The 20,908-nt window shown below is 40.8% G+C and overlaps 1 protein-coding gene across 1 annotated transcript in view; it reads right to left on the reverse strand.

The window, feature by feature from the left end:
• Positions 1–8,172, reverse strand: part of hhip (hedgehog interacting protein) — a 37,675-nt gene extending 29,503 nt beyond the window's left edge. The window contains exons 1-2 of the mRNA XM_085356891.1: positions 7,347–8,172; positions 3,581–3,773 (exon numbers count right to left, since the gene is read on the reverse strand). Coding sequence (XP_085213017.1) covers positions 3,581–3,773; positions 7,347–7,616 — 463 coding nt within the window. The 5' untranslated portion in view covers positions 7,617–8,172. The remainder of the gene's footprint in view (positions 1–3,580; positions 3,774–7,346) is intronic.
• Positions 8,173–20,908: the final 12,736 nt, after the last annotated feature.

Here is a 20,908-nt window from a genome sequence, read left to right on the forward strand (position 1 = left end):
TATACCAGAAACAATATGTCTCCATCGCAGTGAATTATGGGAACCAAATTAATTTCATGAATCACACATATACCCCCTTGAATATATTCTGCAACACTATAGATACAGAAAAAATAATTTGAAAACAAATGTCAAAAAAGTTACCAAATTACAAAACTCTTCTAAAACTACATTTTTACAACTTTTCCCATCATTATTTCTCAAAATCAACACATTTAACGGTTAACTAATCTGGTGACGCTGGATGGCAGTTTCCAATTTTCAAACTGTGTTCATTCACTTAGCTGGAGTTAAAAATGTTATTCCTTCATTTTTCTTGCCAGTCACAGGTATCCTAAAATGTTCTTTGATCAAATAAAAACAAACAAACAAACAAAAAAACCCAACCAAATTACTTGTTTTACTCTTCTGGTCTGGCTGTTTTGCATTACAGAGCTGCACATGGGCATAGCCTGTGAAATGAAAAAGTCCACCTGTTTAATATGGCATGTGACTGAATAAACAAAATTGTTTTCAGGGTGAGAGCTTTTCATCACTTGAATTGCCAAACAAAGACATGATGTTCCGAAATGCTGACTGATTGTATTTCCATAAATTCTGCCCATGAGTTCAAGGTAAAACTGACATCACATCATTCCTTATTTCCCTTTGGCCTGCTAGTTTACCTAAAACGACTTAGTGCCAGAGGAGAGGGTAATCTGCATAAACACAGGAGTCACACAGAGCTGCCCCTCGAGCCAGTGCAGTCACAACATTATTCTCGGCAATAAGCAGAGTGCGCAGTGGGTCTTCGGGGCCCTTAGCGACCTAAAAACAATCTTACCAATATTGTTTCCTTTAGTCAATCCCTCAGAGGACAGAGGAAAGCAAATACACCAGTGGTAAAAACACAAACAGGACTCTCCCTGTCCCTCCTTTCATCTACTCCCTGTGCCCCACACCGCAAGGGTTGACCGCACCAAATACTGGAGGTGATAGGATATCCCCTCAAACATCTAAACATAACATGAAGATCAAACACACGTAGAAACACACACACAGCTCTGACTATACCACCCACACTCTAGTGTCTGCAGTTATCTTAACCATGCTGGTTGGGGACATCGAATGGAGGGTGCGGGGATGAGTGGAGGAGGACATAAGAGAAGTATGGAGAAGGTGGGAGGCCCCCAGGCAGAAGTGAGAGTCAAGGCAGTAAATAGCTTTATGGAGAAAAGGGGTACATGGGCTAATCAAGGACTGGTAGGAAGTTTCATGGGTGCAGAACGACAGTTATGGGTGCAGTAAAGGCTACTGTTTCAATTTAATACCTGTGACTGGTGATTTTGTATTAGCAAAACGGGTGACACTGATAGGCAAGGTTTGTGGTTATGTTCACTTTTGCTGCCTCCCATTACAATATTCAGGTACAATAAAAAAAAGGAATTGCACATTCAAAAATTCCAACTTAATTGTTACCATTTATGCAAATGCCTAAGAAAAGCATTGCTCATATTGTACATCATTCAATCAAATTAATCTGTCTGTAGTTTGGAGATGATTTTCAGGAATCGCCAATACCTCCTTGTATGCTTGACAATGTCTTCTACCTTCATTGCAGGGTGTGCACTAACAAAAGATACTGTAAAAGAGTTAACATTAAAAAAAAAGGCAGGAAACAAATCAAAGGAGAAAAGAAGTGAGAGAACAAGGGAGCGAAGGCAAAGACACACAGAGTGAGAGACAGAACTCTGTCCATATTCCTGGCTCCCCACTGCTAAAGTTATACTTCCATCTGGTTATCTTCCAAGGCAACCTGGGTGGCCCACCCAAAGTACTTGACATCTTGATGCACTTCAGCAGTTTTACATACACACAACCTTTGTAGAAAAATAAATGTGTCATTCGTCACCACATATGCTGATCTGTGGGGGCTGATGGGGGGTGTACAGGGAGGAGCCTACAGTGGGGGGACGGGGTGGGAGTCTTGTCTGGATTCTTCTCTTGAGGTTTTCTGGTTTGACTCTCTGAGCCCATATGTCTATCAGTTCATAAGGAAACAATGTAACTCTGACAATGCCAGACTTCTTCTTCTTTGCCTTTGCTCTGTAGAGTCCGTCTCGCCAACATCAGTTGTAGTTGAATTGTTGTACATGATACTACGGTAGGCCATTAAATGCAGATGAGCAAGGACTCCGATGGAATGTATGTGTTTGATATTTGACTTGAGCTGCAGCGTATCATGTGGGTGGATTGCAGACAAGTGTGTTTGAAACTGTTCTCTGTTTGCAAATCTTAGCAGATCTAATCAGTTTGTGGCGACCGAGACTGGAAGAAGACTTGGCTGTAGGAGAAGAGACAGTCAAGAAGTGTTTGATCTTGTGTGGTGTGCACTCTGAAGGTACCTGTGATCTTCTGAGAAGAAAATGCTTCAGTGATAGAGGCGTCCCATTTAACAGTACATTACACATATAGAAAACTGTTGCATCAATGGCTTTTTTGTTTTTTTGTGTTTCTGCCATCTAATAGTCAGGAACGACAGAGGCCAGTACAGCAACACTTCAGCTATGTTTACAAATCATGTTAACCTACTACCCAAATGAAAACAGTTTAATGGCAGAGCATGAGAGAGTTTTTTTAGTTGACAGTTTATGTCTGAGGAAGGCAAAGCACCCAGCAGTCATGTCTAGACCACAGCTAGGGTGCATATGCATCCCAAATACAGAATCAACTCCAGCAGTTCAGTCTAGCAAGTTGCATCCAGGAACAGGTTATAAAATAGTTCACTTTTCTCCAGTCAGTCAAGTTTTCTGGAACACAGGTCAGGCCGGCTGGATTTTGTCAGTGCATTCATGAAATTTGTTTTCACACCCACCTTTGCATATCTAATATTTTCCATTCACATGTCACGAACTGTCTCAAGTCTGCATATTGTTACTACCTTCAAGGGCTTCAGAAAGTTAATTTATTGCAAATTTCTGCTGATTAAAATAACCCTGCATGATCCCAACAGACCTAACAGAGACGTGAGAACAACAATATCGGCACCTGATGACATAAACACAGCTAGACTCGATACTGTGTCATAAGAAGCACAAAAATCACTCTCCAAATTTGATTACTCAAATGTGCTAGGCCAGCCTGCACACTAATCAGGTGCTGGGTCCGTACAGCCAGAGTGTGGCAAGTGATTTTACTGATGCATTAAGAAACGAGGTAGAAAGCAAGAAAAATGGGTGAGACAAGCAACAGCAAATCGGGGTGAGGTCAGATGAGGTAAGAGCTGAATAAATAAATATCCACAGACCAGACTATTGACGCACCACTTCTTGCATAAGTTCAAAAATCTTCCAGCTGCACATGCATGTGAAAGCTGAGTCTCAATGAGAAGTGTGGCTGGGTTTGATTTTTTTTTTTTTAATAAATCAAAATCAACATGTTCGCATCAATTTGAATTTATGAGAATTACAAATGACCAAATATAGCACATGCTTACTTTAACTTAATCTTTTCCACTGTGTATGTTTACTTGGATACCATCAGGTAACCACACTGGCAACATTAAAGTTATAATAATGGCTATTATTATCTGTGTAATTACCTGGTATGTGCCCCCTGCAGGTGTAGTAGAACTCGCGGCAGAAGTTCTGGCAGAGCCGTGGCAGGTCTGGCTCCCTGTGTGGCATCTTATCCATGTCCAAGGAGTGGAACAACACCTGGGCATTGGGGGAGCAGCGAGCACACTTGATCTCCTCCAGGAGACGTCCACATTCTGTATTGTTGGTGGAGAAAATCTGGAGACCACACGCAACAAGGGCATACGCCTGATTAGAACGGCTTGCTGTTTGCTTTTACCTCTCACTTCACACTCACTACGCAAGCAAACATATAGTTTAGGTTTAGCTGGACATTTGGTGATAGCAGCATGATAAATATTACACTATGAAGAAGGGAGAGTTTAGATTGTGAGATTCATTTTCAAATCTTTGTTATAAATTCCTGAATATGACGACACTGAGAATTTAGAAAAACTACGCAAGATGCTTTCAAATGATCTCACTGAGTTCAAATTATATACTTTTATATATTTTTGTATATTTATTTCAGTGTTAGGCTTGTATATATCAGCTCAGTAAATATGTGTATATGATGTCTAACATTATGCTCCCATTTAACTACATGAAATTAGCCAATGTGATATATATAAAGCAAGTACTCACAAGATTTAAAGATAGTTATAAGATATATATGACGTATAATTTGTTCACTACATACATGAAAAGCTTAATGTTAATGCCATGGACTCTGTTAATGTTCTACAGTGGATATGTTTGGGGTGTTTTTATTTAGTTTTAGTTTTTATTTCTTTCAGTTTGAAGTCTTCAACAACTCCACAATTGCATCTGCATCACCCGACTCCACATTTTCAGCAGCAACTAGTGATGTCACTTACCTCCTTGTTCTCCCACTGGAGAATGCATGATCCCATTCATAAAAGTGAATTCTAACAAAGGTCTAAAAGTTGTTTTTGTCTTTTCCTGAAATACTCAACATGCTTAAATTTTCTATACAATTGCAACATTTTTTATTCAGTCGCCTTTTGTACAGACTTGTCAAGCCTACAGTCTGACCTCCCTTTCTGTAAACAGAAATAAACAAAAAGATCATCTCATTCTCTGCCTACTTACCAAGTTCACAAACACTTAAAATCAAATTACGATACCCACGCTTGACAAATTTCAAAGCAAAAAATGAATGAAACCAAATAAGCGCCTCAAAGCCTGACTTGGGGTGATTATGCAAAGGTATACATAGACTTCATCCAAAAGAAATTAGCAGGATTATTTACATAACAAATTAGCTATAATAAAACACAATGTAATCTGTTTTAGGTCAAGTGCTGTTTGCAGGCAGCAGGCTGGTAGTGCTTTGCTCTGTGTGAGGTCCATGTGTAAACACCAATTTAGAGATAGACAGGCACATCATTCCCTCTCTGGTATCAACAAATTAGCAGTCTGTCGAAGTCAATTAGACCAGGGGACCCAAGGCTAACATATGGACACCTTACACTTTACTCTAGTTGCAGAGCGAGTTGAAGCTGCAGAACAGACTTTCTCTTCAGAAGTTGTACAGTGCTGATTTTGCCCATAAGGTGAAATACACTTTCAGACATGCAAATAGGAAATCGCAATTCATAGAAGGCAATGTAATGGACTAAACAAAGACAGAATCATACTGAATGGTATCTTTGTTCTGCAATTTATCTAACCCCTTTCCAAAAGGGAGCTCTGCACTGTATGTACAGTGTGTACCTCTGTCTCGGTATCCTCTACGCTCATGCCCTGTAGTGTTGCGGGCATGCCTGCTCTCCTGCTCTAAATTGCCCATTGATTCTGCGTGCCATAGGCTGGCACAAGGTCCACAGAGAGTAGCATTTGTGTGCTCTCAACCATGCCCTGTGTCCATATGTTACTGGGATGGGCTCCAATGTTGCCATCATCCAAACCAGAACAAGTGAACCTTTGTTTGTTGTCTCTCGCTCAATCTTGGTGAGTACACGCCTCAAAAAAAACAGGGAGAAAACAGCAACAAGGAGGCTCAGCTGTCACACTTTCACAGAGATCAAGAGCAGAGTCACAATCGGGGAAAAAAGTGGAACTACAATGGGGTAAGAAAATTAAATCATGAGTAACTTAACTCCCCTGTCATTTCAGATTTTTACATTGCATTTTTTTATTTATTAAAACTCCCTTCACACCTGCAAAGCTCAGCCTTGTGTGGGAGAACAGCTGCTCCTTCTATGATCGCATCTGCATGACTCAACAGCAAAAATCCACAGAAGAAACACATTAACACATAAAAAAATGAAAATGTAAAATACGATTCAGCTGGAATAAAAAAAATAGAGAAAAAATCTGGACAGTCCTCACACAATCAGGGAGACTGGGATAGGAGAAGGGAGACAAGCACTGAGGTAGGCAACACTAAGCGTTAACAAAACACTTGTCCTCGGGGAATAGGTGTAAGTTTATTGCGGGGGGGATATAGTGAAAGACACGCACCCTCTCAAAGGCATTAACACTTGGACAGGGGCTCATGACTGGGGGGAGAATGATGTTCTCCAGCTTCTCCCATTAGTGAAACCAACAAACACAATGGTGTTGTTGTTATTCTTTTGCCATAATCAGAAAGGGCTCCGTGTGTGGGCAGTGTAGTTGGGAGGAGGAGAAGTCGAGTTCGTCCTATTCAGTTTCGACCCCCCCACCCCTTCTTATTTGCATGACTTGAGCAAATTAAATGATGCAATATGGCTTTTTGTCGCAACACAAAGTGAGATACCACCCAGCCACTGAATGATTCGAGGGGTGGTTTACATGAGAATGGCCCGGTGAGGATCCAAAGGAATCTGCTACAAGTTTGGCCGCATACACTCGCTGTTTTTTTCTCCTTCCTGCATTTCCGAAGAGCGGTTTAATTAACCCCCCCTCTGAGCTTTGCGCTGCATTACATTTTAACACTTACATTATTACCTCGGTTGGCGCCATAACGGTCAAGAGTGGAAGAGCGCGAGACACTTAAAAGTCGTTAGACAAACAAACGTCTGAGCGTTAACTCTGAGAACCAACGGCTGCCAAACAGCCGGCAAGAGGGGAAAAATCCTTATCAGCTTCCAGTTCCAGTAAAAAGGTCGACGGCTGACTTTAAAAAAAAAGGGTACAGCCGAACTCCTACCTTGTCGGGTAAATGGCTCAACAGTTAGTTACCTAGCGCCTCTTTCTGTCACTCTCAGCCGGCGGTTGGAGCTCACTGTGGCCAGCGTAGAAGTAACGTAAATCGGGCGAGTGATTGCCATGGTAACAACGAAGCGGATTGGACACACCGAATTAGAGTTGAACCGTATTATGAGAAGCTGGTAAACATTTTATTGCTGAAAGCAGGATTTTTCTTCACTTTTAAGGCTGCCTCCGATAGAAGCAGATTAAGTTGTTCTCCGAAGATTGTATAAATGCTACAGCGATACTGAAAAGAGGGGGAAATAAATAAATAAAATTAAGCCACGCATATGCTTATAGTTTTATGAATGGGGATTACATCTGAAGCTATTTAAAGGTCGCCTACCACTAAGGCTACAATAGCTTTCCCACAGCAACATAAAAATTAGGACTTCTTCTTGGCAGCATAGCCCAAGGCAACTTCCTCTTGCCATCCTCAAATTCAGCTGTCGGTAGTAAGAAGCAGAATGACAATGCACAAAGGCTGTAAATGCATGTCCTCAGGTGCCTTAGCAATAATAATATATATATATAAAAAAAGCCAGTCCTTTCATTAGAAGAAAATGCTGCGTGTGCGGACGGACTTTAACTTACCCTGGGATCCCTGCGGTGCAGGATCTGATAGGCGGCTCTCCTGGTGGGGCAGCAGGATACGCGAGGATACAGCCTGTGGCAAACTTCTCCTCCGCTGCTGCCGTCAAGCAACAGTTTTCGCTCCCTTTTCTTCAGCCGCTTGGGCAAGCTTCCGTCGTAACATCTTCTTCTCCTGGGGCTCATTTCTCCTCTCTCGCCAAACTTTGCGTCCCCACATTCCCACACGTTGACCGCGATGGCCAGCACAAGCACAAATTGCAAATGCTTCATAGTCTCAAAAGATAATAAAATGCGCTTGCAATAATATTAATTATAATAATAGAAAATAAAACAAAACGCGTCCCTTTAAAAAAAGAGAGAGAGAGATGTTGACCTGGAGTGCACTATATTTTTATATGTATATATTTCTCCACGCAGGAAAAAAAAAAAAACAACAGTCAAATTTGTACACGCAGGTGTTCTAAATGTGATTCGTTAGTATGAAAACAGGTGTTTAAAATAAATTAGCCCTACTTTTCCCTTCTGGTTATACAGTATAACTCCGAAAATTAAAATAATATAATAATAACAATATGAAAGCAAAAATAATAACACATTTTATCCTGATGAGCAGAAAAAGCCAAAACCCGCAAAACAGTGGAAGTGGAAAAAATACAAAAAATAAAGCCGTGACGTTCCGTTAAGATGTAATTCCTTTTTGAGCACAGCACGGCAGTTTGGACATGCACAGGTAAAAAAACATATAAGAAAAATAAAAGTTGCCTCTCACTAAAGTCCTCAGAGCGCTCACATGTTTTCCCGTGCTCTTTCCTCCTTCTTTTTAACCAGCGCGCGAGAAGAGGAGCGAGCACAGTGACGTATGACTTCGCGGGAGCGCGCGTGTGGCCACAGTCGCGTCCACGTCGAGGTAAACGGTTACCTGGCAGAGCGGCGGACGGAGACAGGAGGTGGTGGGGGGAGTAAAGTACCGAACGCTCATTCGACGGTAGAGGCGATTAAAACGACTGTTGCTCATTATTCACTGCCTTCCTGTACTTATCACGTCAGTGTAATGACTTATTTTGACAATAGCGAGAGAGAAATGTAATAGACTATTAAACTTCTCCTGAATTCCCTCCCTAAGACGGCGGTCGTTGTTCATAAATATGAAAAACCTTTACAGTTGTACGTCAAGTAAGCATTATTCTTCTGATGTAGTGTGGTGTACCTAAGGTACATTTACTAAAACTGTACCTGCACGGTTCTGGGGAAAGCTAACGCAGGCTTTTAAGAATGGGTAAACTAGCCAGTGACTATTTTAATACGCAGTAATTACTAGCTACGTAAAGACTTGCATATGCTCTTTTAAACTTGTTAAAAACAATCAACCTGTGCCTTTTTATACTACTTTTTTGTCTGTCCCCCCCATATACAGATTCTCACCGTATTTTAGTTAATGAACAGTCATGTCAAAAATGACTTGCCTCGGTTCTTGAATGGCTTTGCTGTGGCAGCGACTGATATCTCTTAAGAGACTGTAGCATTAGAGAAACGTCACACTGCATATTGTGTCATGGGTTGTTTGACTTCGTTTATGGTCTAAAGGCTTTGCTCTGCAGTACTTTTCTTGTAGGCGGTGGAAAATTGGCTACAATGCGAATCAATCACTAACAATCTGATGCCCAGTGATTTGTTCCTGTACAGTCGTACTTACAGTAAGGCATCTTAATTTGGCTAAAGTCTCCTGATAATACCAAATGTGGGACAAACCCTCTTTCATTCCGCTCTTCAGGAAAGTCACATGATAGCAATCCAAAAGGGACTGTTCAACCCAGAGCAATTACCGGGGAAACATTGGGAAAACCTGAAATCAGTTACATTAGCGGCACCTGTTCTTACTTGGGGGTCTCCAGCACTCACCAAAGCTGCGGCACAGCTTATCTACAGGAATCTGGAGCGGGTGGAATCCAAGAGGGGTTGGTTTGATTGTGGGCAATTATGGAAATGACTCAGTGTGCTATGAAGCTGTGGCAGACCCTGCCAGTTCTGACCCCCTACCTTCTACATTCTTCACATTACAGAACTGGAGATTTTTCAGGACCAAAGCGGGGCCGGAGTGCTACTTGCTTAACTCTGGTTTAAGGGCAGATCAGGGCCATAAGAATAGTAGGAATCGTCCACCACCAGCACCACCAGTATCACCACTAACATTAGAGCTCCGAGCAGAAGAGAATATACGTGCATTGTCAAGCAGCGTGAAAACATGTGGGATGCAGCTGTGGAGCAGAAAAGAGTACATCTGCTTGGAGAGATAGACCCAGAGAATCACAGTTAGACAGACCACAATTCTTAGCTGACATAGTGAGGCACAAGCTCAGAGCTGAGGCACATATACATGCATGAGAACAAAAATCAAACGCTGACTCTCTCTTTGCTTGGCCCATTTGGCCCATTCAGATCACATATTCAGAATGCTGACCTAAGTGAAACATCCACATGCAAAGTGCGTGATAATTTCCTGATGTGATACCACCTGCTACACCCTTTCATTTCTGCAGGGTCAGTGGGGGAAATCATCTTTTCGATCAGCATCTGAACCTCTTTTAAGGATATCCCAAGGGATGGTGGTTAGGTTTGCATGTGACCACATAAGCATCAACAACATGACTCTCATTGCCGCCTCTGCTGTTTCCCCCTAAACTGAAGAAATGCTTACTCTGTTCTCTCAGTCCGTCTGTTATTGCGTTGTTTGTCTCATAGCTCAGCATCGTGATCGTGTGCGTCCACCAACGGAGTAACAACAGGACTCCACTTGTGTATTTTGTTAGTGTTTCCATTCTAGGCAGTCAAAACCGCCACCTCACACCTAACAGTTCATAAGTCTACCTAAAGTTGTCTCTGAGTGTTGTTGGAGGTGGCCAACATTTAACTGCAGGGTCAGCAGGGTTCATCTGCAAAGATGAAAGCACAAATATAATTTTTATTATTGCACTGAATAATAATAAAATCTTGAACTTGAACAGAACATAATGTCTTTTCTAAAAATCAGTGGAAAAAAAGAACAAAACAAAACACTGGAATTAGTCAATTTCTATCTCTTGTGTTGTTGGTGTCATTTTTAAATGTCTCTTAATTAGAAATCTTGAAGTACCTCAATGGTAACTGGGTTTCCATGGGCATCAGTACAGCTACAGCACCTCTACAGCTAATACAGCTTTGTGGATGGACTCACAAACAAAGATGGACATAGCTAGAATGACATCACCCATTTGTATCTCCATTTCTGACTATGAAATCTCACACTCATTAGCTACCAACTTGTCAGTCACAAGTCATTATCCAATGAGCATCACCCCAGAAAGCCTTCCTTCCTGAAACTTTAAAAATAAATTTTCATTCAGTATGGTCACAGATTAGTTGCTGAGCCTATAAACTCATTATGAAAGTGCCAACAGAGGTCAAGTCCAGGACTGTTTTTCCACTGATTTCTAATAGGTCCTATTGCAATCAAGGGCATCGCCGCCTAGTGGCTGTTAAAAAAAATGCAGTTTAAAAGCACTGTTCAGGTTTCACCTTTCTTGCAAGCTAGGTCCATCTTTTGTGGTCTTTATGGATAGATCTTTCTGACTTCATATTAAGAAATGCATGTGTGTGCATTTAAACAAAAATTAAGATCAAGGTGCTTTAGATTGGGAGGTAAAGACCCTATAATAGTGCAGAAAACCCCAACAATCAGATGACCTTATGAACAAGCACTTTGGTGACAGTGGGAAGGAAAAACTCACTTCTAATAAGAAAAAAACCTCTGACAGAACCAGGCTCAGGGAGTGGCAGCCATGTGATTATCAGTATTATCTGATTCTAATCTCAACTTTGACACACATATAAACAAGTTCAGCCAGTCCTGATACTCCCACATGAGGAATAGCTCAGAAACATTATCAATCGTTTTAATAACACTTGGACTATCATTCATGCTTTTATTGCTTCTTGGTTAGACTATTGTAATTGTCTTTCAATAAATATCAATCAGAAGACATTAAACAGCCAGACTTCTTACAAGAGCCAAGAAAAGTTAAGATATTACTCCAGTCTTAATGACTCTATACTGGCTGCCCATTACTTTTTTAAAGGATTTAAATATTTTACTTATTACTTATAAAGCCATTCATTGTCTGGCCCAGATTTTATACCCAAACTGCAGTACTTGCACTAACCATTACACAACCTCTGATCCTAAGGAAGAAACCTGTTAACTGTTCCCACCTCGAACTTAAAAGGCAATCGAGCTTTTCCTGTTAGGACTTCTCAGTTGTGCCTCAAGAAGTTAAGCTTAATTCTTTATAATGCTTCTTCTTTAAAAAAAAAAAAAAAAAAAAAAACACTGCTAAAGACTCATTCAAACTTTCTAGCAAACAAGAGTTTGTGAAAAGGAGTATTGTGTATCAAATGCTTTTTTCAGATGGAACAAAATAAAGCTCATGGGAAGGAAAAGGAGGGCAAAAGCAATAAATTGCGAGATGGATTTTTACTAAGCTGTAACCTGAAATTGGAAGGCAGTAGAGGTGATTATTATGCAAATTGTCTAGTGGGGTCTAGAAAGAAGATGACCAAGTAATACAAAATGAGAAAGGTATTGATTTACACATATAAAGGTAAATGTCTTAAATATGTTTTTAAAAGAAACATTTAAAAAATGCTCATAAGATAACACTACTGTGTATATATGGATCGAATGTTGTGTGGGCAGCTGATTGCAGCCATTTTATTATAAAATCCATTTTAATTTGACCTATGTAGTACAATATTATTATTAATTTTTCCAATTTTCCAAGAGGCAGTCTGACTATTTGGAGTGAAAACAATGTTTCCGGCGTAGTTTTGCAGTCATATGGCAACTGTGTTTTGTTTGTGGTGAGAAATGTGTTTGCTTGCTTTAGATCTGGTTGGTTCAAGTAAAAGATCATTTGCTCTGAGTTAAAGGTGCAGTCAGTTGTTTTTGGAAGTTATTTAACATAAGAACAGGATACTGTGCTCATAAATATACATTAATAAGTGTGTAATTACATCTTCTAACAAACTCAGAATTCAACCATTAAAAAGGGTGCACGTTTGTAGAAGCTGTCATGTTGACCCACTGTCTTGTATACAGCTGCTGATATAGACGTCACCATTCTGCCTAATTGTGTTTTATGTTTGTGGCTGGAGACCGGCCAAAGAGGAAGTAGTCGTAGGGGTTTAAGTGCCATGGAGGTAAATTTTTATTTGTGCACATTTTTAAATGTTCTGCATGAATTTAAATGTGACGTAAAAGCATCGTTTACAGGCATCCATATGTGTTGAGTTGCTACTGATGGACCAACTCGTTAGACAGAGCACAACAAAGGACACCTTGTGCATAATTTGGAGACGTGTGCAGGTTTGACAATTTACTAGCGCCAAATCACAATAACAGTTGCTTCAAGGCGTTTTATTTTGCATGATAAAGGCCCTACAAAAATACAAAAAAATAACAATCAGATGACTTCTCATTAAACACTTGGCAAAAGTGGAAAGGAAAAACTCCCTTTTAACAGGAAGAAACCTGCGGCAGAACCAGGCTAAGTGAGGGGCAGACATCTGCCACAACTGACTGGGAGCGAGGGGAGGGAGACAAGACAAAAGACAAAGGGGCAGCATTTGGTAACCCAACCTACTGAGATGCTAAGATGGAATACTATGAGGGTGAATACGATAAACATTTCACCTGCCTAAAATCAGCATTTTAGTATTATTGTGACCAAGAGAGAAAGGAGATTTCAGGAGGGCTCTAACGTCGCTTCACAAAGCCATCACAATTAGACTGTCAGTGCTTCATGTAGATTGAATAATACCCTATCCTATCTGACCACATCAAAAATCCCAGTACAGATATAGCAGTGAACATTTTTAGATTATATCTCTGTTTCAGCCTAAAAGATATTGCCTTTTTGAAAAATACTGCTCCCCTTCTGTCTTATTCATATAACCATAATAAATGTGGCTAGTAAAAGTATGACCATCACAACGTCAGATAATTGGTCTTAGAAAGTCACAGAAACAGTCATCCACCTGCTAAAGATGCAGTTATGGTGAAGTAGTCCTACTTATTTGTTTGGATTTCAACAGTTCACACTTTTTAAAACAAAAGGCAACACAAAGCTATTATCTGAATGAAATTACTTAGTTGATTTAACAGTGGTATAAGCCCCAGAATCAAAGCACATACAGCTCATACATACAGTATGCACTGCACAGTGAAATCATTCAGCGCACTCCTATGGCGCTGAAATCACATGACGTTATTTCATTTTTCTCCCCTCCACTGCAAACATGAAATCATTAATGTCAGCTCACTGTTAACAGTCGTCCAGCCATGTGTGTACTTTTCTTTCATGGCATCCATCCCTCACCTTGCAGCACACAGCAGCATTGCGTTACTCTCACACCTTCTTTAATGACCCTGCTTTGGCAATCGTGCGCCTTAAGGCATACAGACCTCGGAAAGTGTTCACAATGTCATTAATAGTTCTGACAACAGCTTAATGAGCCTCTGCCATCTGTTTATGAAAGCTTCAGGGAAAAGCAGGAGAGAAACAAGAAAATCAGATCCAGTAGCCATTCCCAGCTGTGCAAGTGTGCCTGATTTCCACTTGAACAGATCTAAACACATGAGGACATTTTAAGTGTAGTGACTTATGCAGCGTCATCCGTGGTGAGTCAGTGACTGAGCCTTGGCTGTCTGCCCAGTATCAACAGCCTCTAAATCACGGGCTTCAACCATAAGACCACACTACCTCGCCTTTAGCTTCCTCGCCCCTCCTTCCTCTGTACCACCCCGGAGTGTCCTTAGGCCTTGTTTGGCTAAAGTATACACATGGCATGAATAAGTGAAGCCACCCAGGGCTCCCTAGTATGGTGGCACGAGCTGAGAAGATGGAGTGTCCCGTAACTGCTGGAGCTATGCTAAATGCCTGATGCATGTAAATACACACAAATACAGTGACACAGCTCCATGGAAATAAATACAGCAGCTTTGGCTTCCATTGCTCCTTTCAGGAAAAGTAGAAAGCCAATCAGTCATTTCTTTAGACAGATGTCTTTCCAGATGTTTCAACACAGTGACTCTTTAGATTTCCAACTCAGAGAGCTTATGATGAGTCATTCTGTCTTTCACAGGTCTCGAATCTCTCGCTCCAAGTCTTTTTTTCCCCAGTCATAAAGGAGACAGCAGACAATAATTGAAGCAATTATAAAGTTGTTCTGTTAGGATTTGGCTAATTTCTCCTATACTCTGCTTTGAAAGAGACTATTTCCCTTTCCTCCTTTTTCCACTTTCTTTGGTCTTCCCCTCCTCCAAGTAAGAGGTTAATGTGCAGATTGATGACTCTTTATGGTAACTTGTTTGTAAATGTTTCCATCGGGGTTAAACAGATCCCAAAGTAGTACCATGTTAGGCACTACATATGTGTGCAAATTGCAGATTCATTACAGCGAAGAATCACTGTACTGAAAATGAATTTGGTGGGATGGGGGCAGGCAGGCGGCTGGTGGTAAGTGCAGTCTGGTGTGGGCAGCAATGATGGTGGTCCCTGACTGTCGATGCTCTCTCTCTTCTTTCCCTCCCTTTGCTCCCTCATTCCCAGTACCCCGCCGTCCTCAGCCCATCTGTTCCTGCTTGGCCTCTCGAGCTCTCCATCAGGTAGGCCTGAGCCATTGAGTGCTCCTTCAACTCATGGCATCTGAATAAACCAGGCAGAGGAGTGTGTGTGTGTGTTTGAGCATATGCACCTGCACAAGGTCTTTTTTTAATGTACCGTCTACAGTGTTTGATAAATAGGGTCCTTCAAAAGTTATTAGCCGACTACTTAAACTGGCCAGCTCTGTCAAGGTGACATCAAAAGCCATGGCGCACATTTTTTTCCTCCCATTCCATTTTGCTCACTAAAAACCCTAAAAAGTGACTGTTTTAACGCTCTTTCAAATCTAAACAGCGTTTCTCTCTCCAAGCAATTTCTACCAGTGTGAAGAACAACACTGCTAAGTTTACACCCCAAATTCTTGCTTTTGCTTGACGAATGTGGAAAACATCAATTCTCGCTAAACGTGAACATTTTATCTGAGGAGTCAGTCAAACAAAACGAGTAGCAGGCCCACCAACCAGATTAATCAGTTCCACTCTTATTTAGATTAAGCAAATGGAAAGAATTTTACTCCATCATTTGGAAAAGTACTGTAGTTCTCAAGGTGGTCCTCAGCATGGGTGTAATTGGTCTGATAGTGCCCTGTACAGCTTCTCCCAAAATTGGACGTCATATAGTTTTTCCAGGACTTGTAGTCAGTTGTGAAATCTCAGTTTGCACAGTCTCTTTGCGTCTGGCTCATTTTACATCGGAAAAGGAAAAGAGGTGACTGGAACAGAAGGTGTGGAATCAGTTAGAGAGGTTTTTTTGCCTTGCATGCTCCCATTTAAAGGTCACTGTTTGAAAAACGACTTTGTTTTATTGTCTGTGGGAATCGTTGCGAGGTCTGATTTCAGAGTAATATTCCTTTGGCTGGTCCTTTTTCTTCTGTATCAAAAAGTCAAAGTGAAAACTTCCCCTTTGTCTGGGATCTGATTACCAAGCATGAGTCATTTTTTTATGATGCACCAGTCTCTCCTGTCAGGGTGCTTTTGTTGTAATCCCTTTCACTTAGTCTGAGGTATGTCTGCTATAAAACACTGCCCAGTTATTACAGTATACATTTTCACATTTCTTGCCTAAATGTAACTCAAACTCTGGTCTCTTTTGTGATTTCGGTTCATACTAGCCATGGAAGGTTTTTGGTTGTAGTTCTGATAGTTTTGAAGTAGGCTAATAGCTTGAAAAAAGTCAAGTACCTGATTTGCTTTTCTTAGCTTCACTTGCACTTGAACTCAGTGTGACGCAAATTTGTTTTATTATTCATGTTCAGGTGCATTTCTATCTATCTCGCTTCTGCTAATATTCCTTATGAATCACGTAGCACTTTGATAGCTAGTTGCTTGTGCACAAATGCATGTTAGTCAGATGTGTTTTGCTTTCTTGTGGCCTGCCTTTTATTAGCAGCAGAGCGATGGCAGGTTTGAGTCAGTCGCTTTATATCATGAAAATGGGCAAGAGAAAACAACTCAATAGGTCTTTGGAGTTGACGTCATGCCGCAGTGCATTGTGGGATTGCGGCACCATGTCAGAAGGCAACAAATCAAAACAAACACACTGTGTTGGAAGCGGGACTGCCAGAACCATGCTTAAAATCAGCGCAAAAGGGCTGTATCGCGACCGATTGCGCCCAGAAGCCAAGAGATGGTACTTGGAAAAAATAGCGTGCAGTGGACTGGAAACCCAGACAGCCTATCGCCGTTGTCCTATCCCGATATCTTTGCGTACCTTGTCTGTAGAGTCAGCGCATAGGGGAAATCATTTTTGTAATTATAAATCCCTGGAGGCGCACATCTGATTCACAAACGGTTGGGTACAAGATTTGGCCGTTTTTAAGCCTGCACGTTGTGAGTACGTTGACCATATGACCAAGATACAGCCAGAGGTTGCACATAACATTGACTTCTCCTCAGCACCTGCCCCAAAATTTGCTCTAAATGAACGATTCACGATTGATGCCAGCTGTGCGTTGCCATGTAAATAGTTTGCATTTCATGTGTATGTCCTTGCTAAGTACAAGTGAACAGATCTTGAATAAAAAAAATAAACATACTTTTTTCTGTTTTATTGAAACCACTTTACAGAAAGTACAATTATTTACAATGAACTGTACATGCAACACAGCAGTTTTATGAATATTCAACAAGAGCAAGTTTCATTTGGCCCTGGTTTGACAACCACACTGGGGCACATACAGGGAGTGCAGAATTATTAGGCAAATGAGTATTTTGTCCACATCATCCTCTTCATGCATGTTGTCTTACTCCAAGCTGTATAGGCTCGAAAGCCTACTACCAATTAAGCATATTAGGTGATGTGCATCTCTGTAATGAGAAGGGGTGTGGTCTAATGACATCAACACCCTATATCAGGTGTGCATAATTATTAGGCAACGTCCTTTCCTTTGGCAAAATGGGTCAAAAGAAGGACTTGACAGGCTCAGAAAAGTCAAAAATAGTGAGATATCTTGCAGAGGGATGCAGCAGTCTCAAAATTGCAAAGCTTCTGAAGCGTGATCATCGAACAATCAAGCGTTTCATTCAAAATAGTCAACAGGGTCGCAAGAAGCGTGTGGAAAAACCAAGGCGCCAAATAACTGCCCATGACCTGAGAAAAGTCAAGCGTGCAGCTGCCAAGATGCCACTTGCCACCAGTTTGGCCATATTTCAGAGCTGCAACATCACTGGAGTGCCCAAAAGCACAAGGTGTGCAATACTCAGAGACATGGCCAAGGTAAGAAAGGCTGAAAGACGACCACCACTGAACAAGACACACAAGCTGAAACGTCAAGACTGGGCCAACAAATAACTCAAGACTGTTTTTTCTAAGGTTTTATGGACTGATGAAATGAGAGTGAGTCTTGATGGGCCAGATGGATGGGCCCGTGGCTGGATTGGTAAAGGGCAGAGAGCTCCAGTCCCACTCAGACGCGTATAAAAGAAGAAAAACTCATGACATGGCCTCCTTGTTCACCTGATCTGAACCCCATTGAGAACCTGTGGTCCATCATCAAATGTGAGATTTACAAGGAGGGAAAACAGTGCACCTCTCTGAACAGTGTCTGGGAGGCTGTGGTTGCTGCTGCACGCAATGTTGATGGTGAACAGATCAAAACACTGACAGAATCCATGGATGGCAGGCTTTTGAGTGTCCTTGCAAAGAAAGGTGGCTATATTGGTCGCTGATTTGTTTTTGTTTTGTTTTTGAATGTCAGAAATGTATATTTGTGAATGTGGAGATGTTATATTGGTTTCACTGGTAAAAATAAATAATTGAAATGGGTATATATTTGTTTTTTGTTAAGTTGCCTAATAATTATGCACAGTAATAGTCACCTGCACACACAGATATCCCCCTAAAATAGCTAAAACTAAAAACAAACTAAAAACTACTTCCAAAAACATTCAGCTTTGATATTAATGAGTTTTTTGGGTTCATTGAGAACATGGTTGTTGTTCAATAATACAATTATTCCTCAAAAATACAACTTGCCTAATAATTCTGCACTCCCTGTATTCACCAAAACACAGCACACCTTCACAATCTTATCAAGCAGTGTTGTGTCTTCACCCTCACATGATGTGAGTAATCAGATTGGCATTGTAGTGCGTAGCATTTTGAACTTGTTACGCAAACTACCTATTACTCGCTCAACATGAATTCTCAGGTGGGCAATTGCTCTCCTTTGGGGATGGCAGAGAACTCGATATCCGCTCGTCTGACCGCTGCAATCCAAGCCTGACGTCTTCGTTTAGTATTATCGGATACATGAGATCCCTCCCGTGACATGACGGGAAACGATGAAAAGAGAGCCCATTTTCCAGCTTCTTGCCTTCCCTATGGTGTGATCTACCGTTGCAACCGACAACACAGTACGTACAAACCACAGCTGACGCTTCCGTGTGCTTTGTCTGGCCTACTGTCATGGCGGGAGGGGGCCGCGTGACATCACGCTCCAAAGCCCTATAAAAAAGATTACCAGGAAGAGTCAAGCTTACCTCAGAAATCACAGCATGGGTTTATATGTGTGTTAAATGTAATATGTCATCGATTTTTGAACAAATGGCTTCTTTTTCTTTCTGTTGTTTAATTTATTGTATGCACATTCGGGTATACAGCGCAGTTGGGCAACAGGCTCCAAAGTGAACCACATAAAGTTTTTACTTGCTGTCCAAATGTTTCTTAGTTCTACAAATAGTGTTCAGGTCAACTTTGGAAATTGATTTACTCAACATAATCTGTTTTGGAGTCAGGTTCAGTTCCAGTTGAACTTTGGATTTTATTATTTAGAACGCAAGTATGCACAACTACTACAGGTAGCAATTGTTCCTCTAACTCCTGTACTGCTGTCAAAGGACTATTTTTCTGGAACTCTTTAACATGACCAGGCCCCGATGGACATACTGTTGGCATGCTTTTGTTGTTTTTGTTTGGTTTTTGTTAGCCACTGTGCATTCATAGACTGTATAGGTGGATAACAGTGACACTGATATCTGCTATTTGACATAAGTGCAAACATAAAGACAGTATTAGAATTTCACTCACTAGAACTGAAGAACAGACTATCTGTTGTGCAATAGAAAACCTCCAAAAAGCACCACAACAACAAACACAATTAAGAATTAAAGTTCAGCAACTCAAAAAAGTGATGCCAAACAAACTACTAGTGGTCAAGATCACACCCTGTCACACAATAATGTCAGCAATATTTGCTTGAGGTGATTACTGGAGAAACTGCAGTTTTTGGTGTTTGAGCACTAGCTTCATTTTCATTTTCTACAAAGTTTTAAGTAGCTGGGCTATCAAATCCACTGTCCAAATAAACTTATTTGGGTGTTTCAGTGTCATTTTGGTTTAAGGTCACGCTTGATATACTGGTAAATTTACCAGTATATCAATGTCTGCCCCTCACTTTCCACTTTTGCCAAGTGCTTGCCCATAAGAAGTCATCTGATTGTTGTTTTTTTTTGGATGGCGCTAATGCGTTAATAAGCTAACCACGCTAACGCATTGATGCCGTGCAGCTCCACGCACGGGGCAATATGCGTTAACTCACTAATGGAGATTTGCTGCGTTAATGCAGTTATGGCGTTAACATCATTTTAACGAGATTGCTGACAGCACTAATATCTATATCTATATATATAGATATAGATATAAATATATATATATTAGGGGTGCAACGATACACAAAATTCACGGTTTGGTTCGGTTCAATACTTCGGTGTCACGGTTTGATATTTTTTCGATACACAAAATGTTCATGCCTTTTTAATTTAATTTAAAATTATAAATATATATTTTAACTCAAAAGTAGTTTTTAAATTTAATGTTGCTAAAACAACAAAATAATTAAAAAAAATAAATCTATCTGATTGAGAAATCGCTCATCTTTTGAAAAGAGAGTTTATTACAGAGAAATGGCTCTTTCCAAAATAAAAGCTATACTATACCCTTCTTCTGGGCTATATTCTCAGCAGCATATTAAACATATCAGGTCCCCATAAGGAGAATCATGTGCTAATGGCTGTCTAAATGACTCGGGTAAAGTTTGTAGCATGCGTGCTTGTTGTTTTTGTCTGCTTCCACTTGTCTTTGCACTAGGATGATGTTGGCGTAAATGTGGAGTCATATTCATTGTGTTCCCACTAGTGCTGTCAGCGTTAATCTCGTTAAAATGACATTAACGCCATAACGCGGCAAATCTCTGTTAATGAGTTACCACGGATCACAAGCTAACTGCGCTAACACACTAGTTCCCACCAGTTGAGCATTGCGTGGCACATCCGACATACTGTTTTACTTTTGTCCATGACACGCTTACCATCAGGGTCATGCTTCACATGAAAACCAAGATAGTTCCAAAGGCCAGATCTGAATGAG

Source organism: Diplotaxodon limnothrissa, linkage group LG6 (genome assembly GCF_057381915.1).
Source record: "Diplotaxodon limnothrissa isolate DT_005_m linkage group LG6, D_limnothrissa_male_GT1.1, whole genome shotgun sequence".
Lineage (NCBI taxonomy): Eukaryota > Metazoa > Chordata > Actinopteri > Cichliformes > Cichlidae > Diplotaxodon > Diplotaxodon limnothrissa.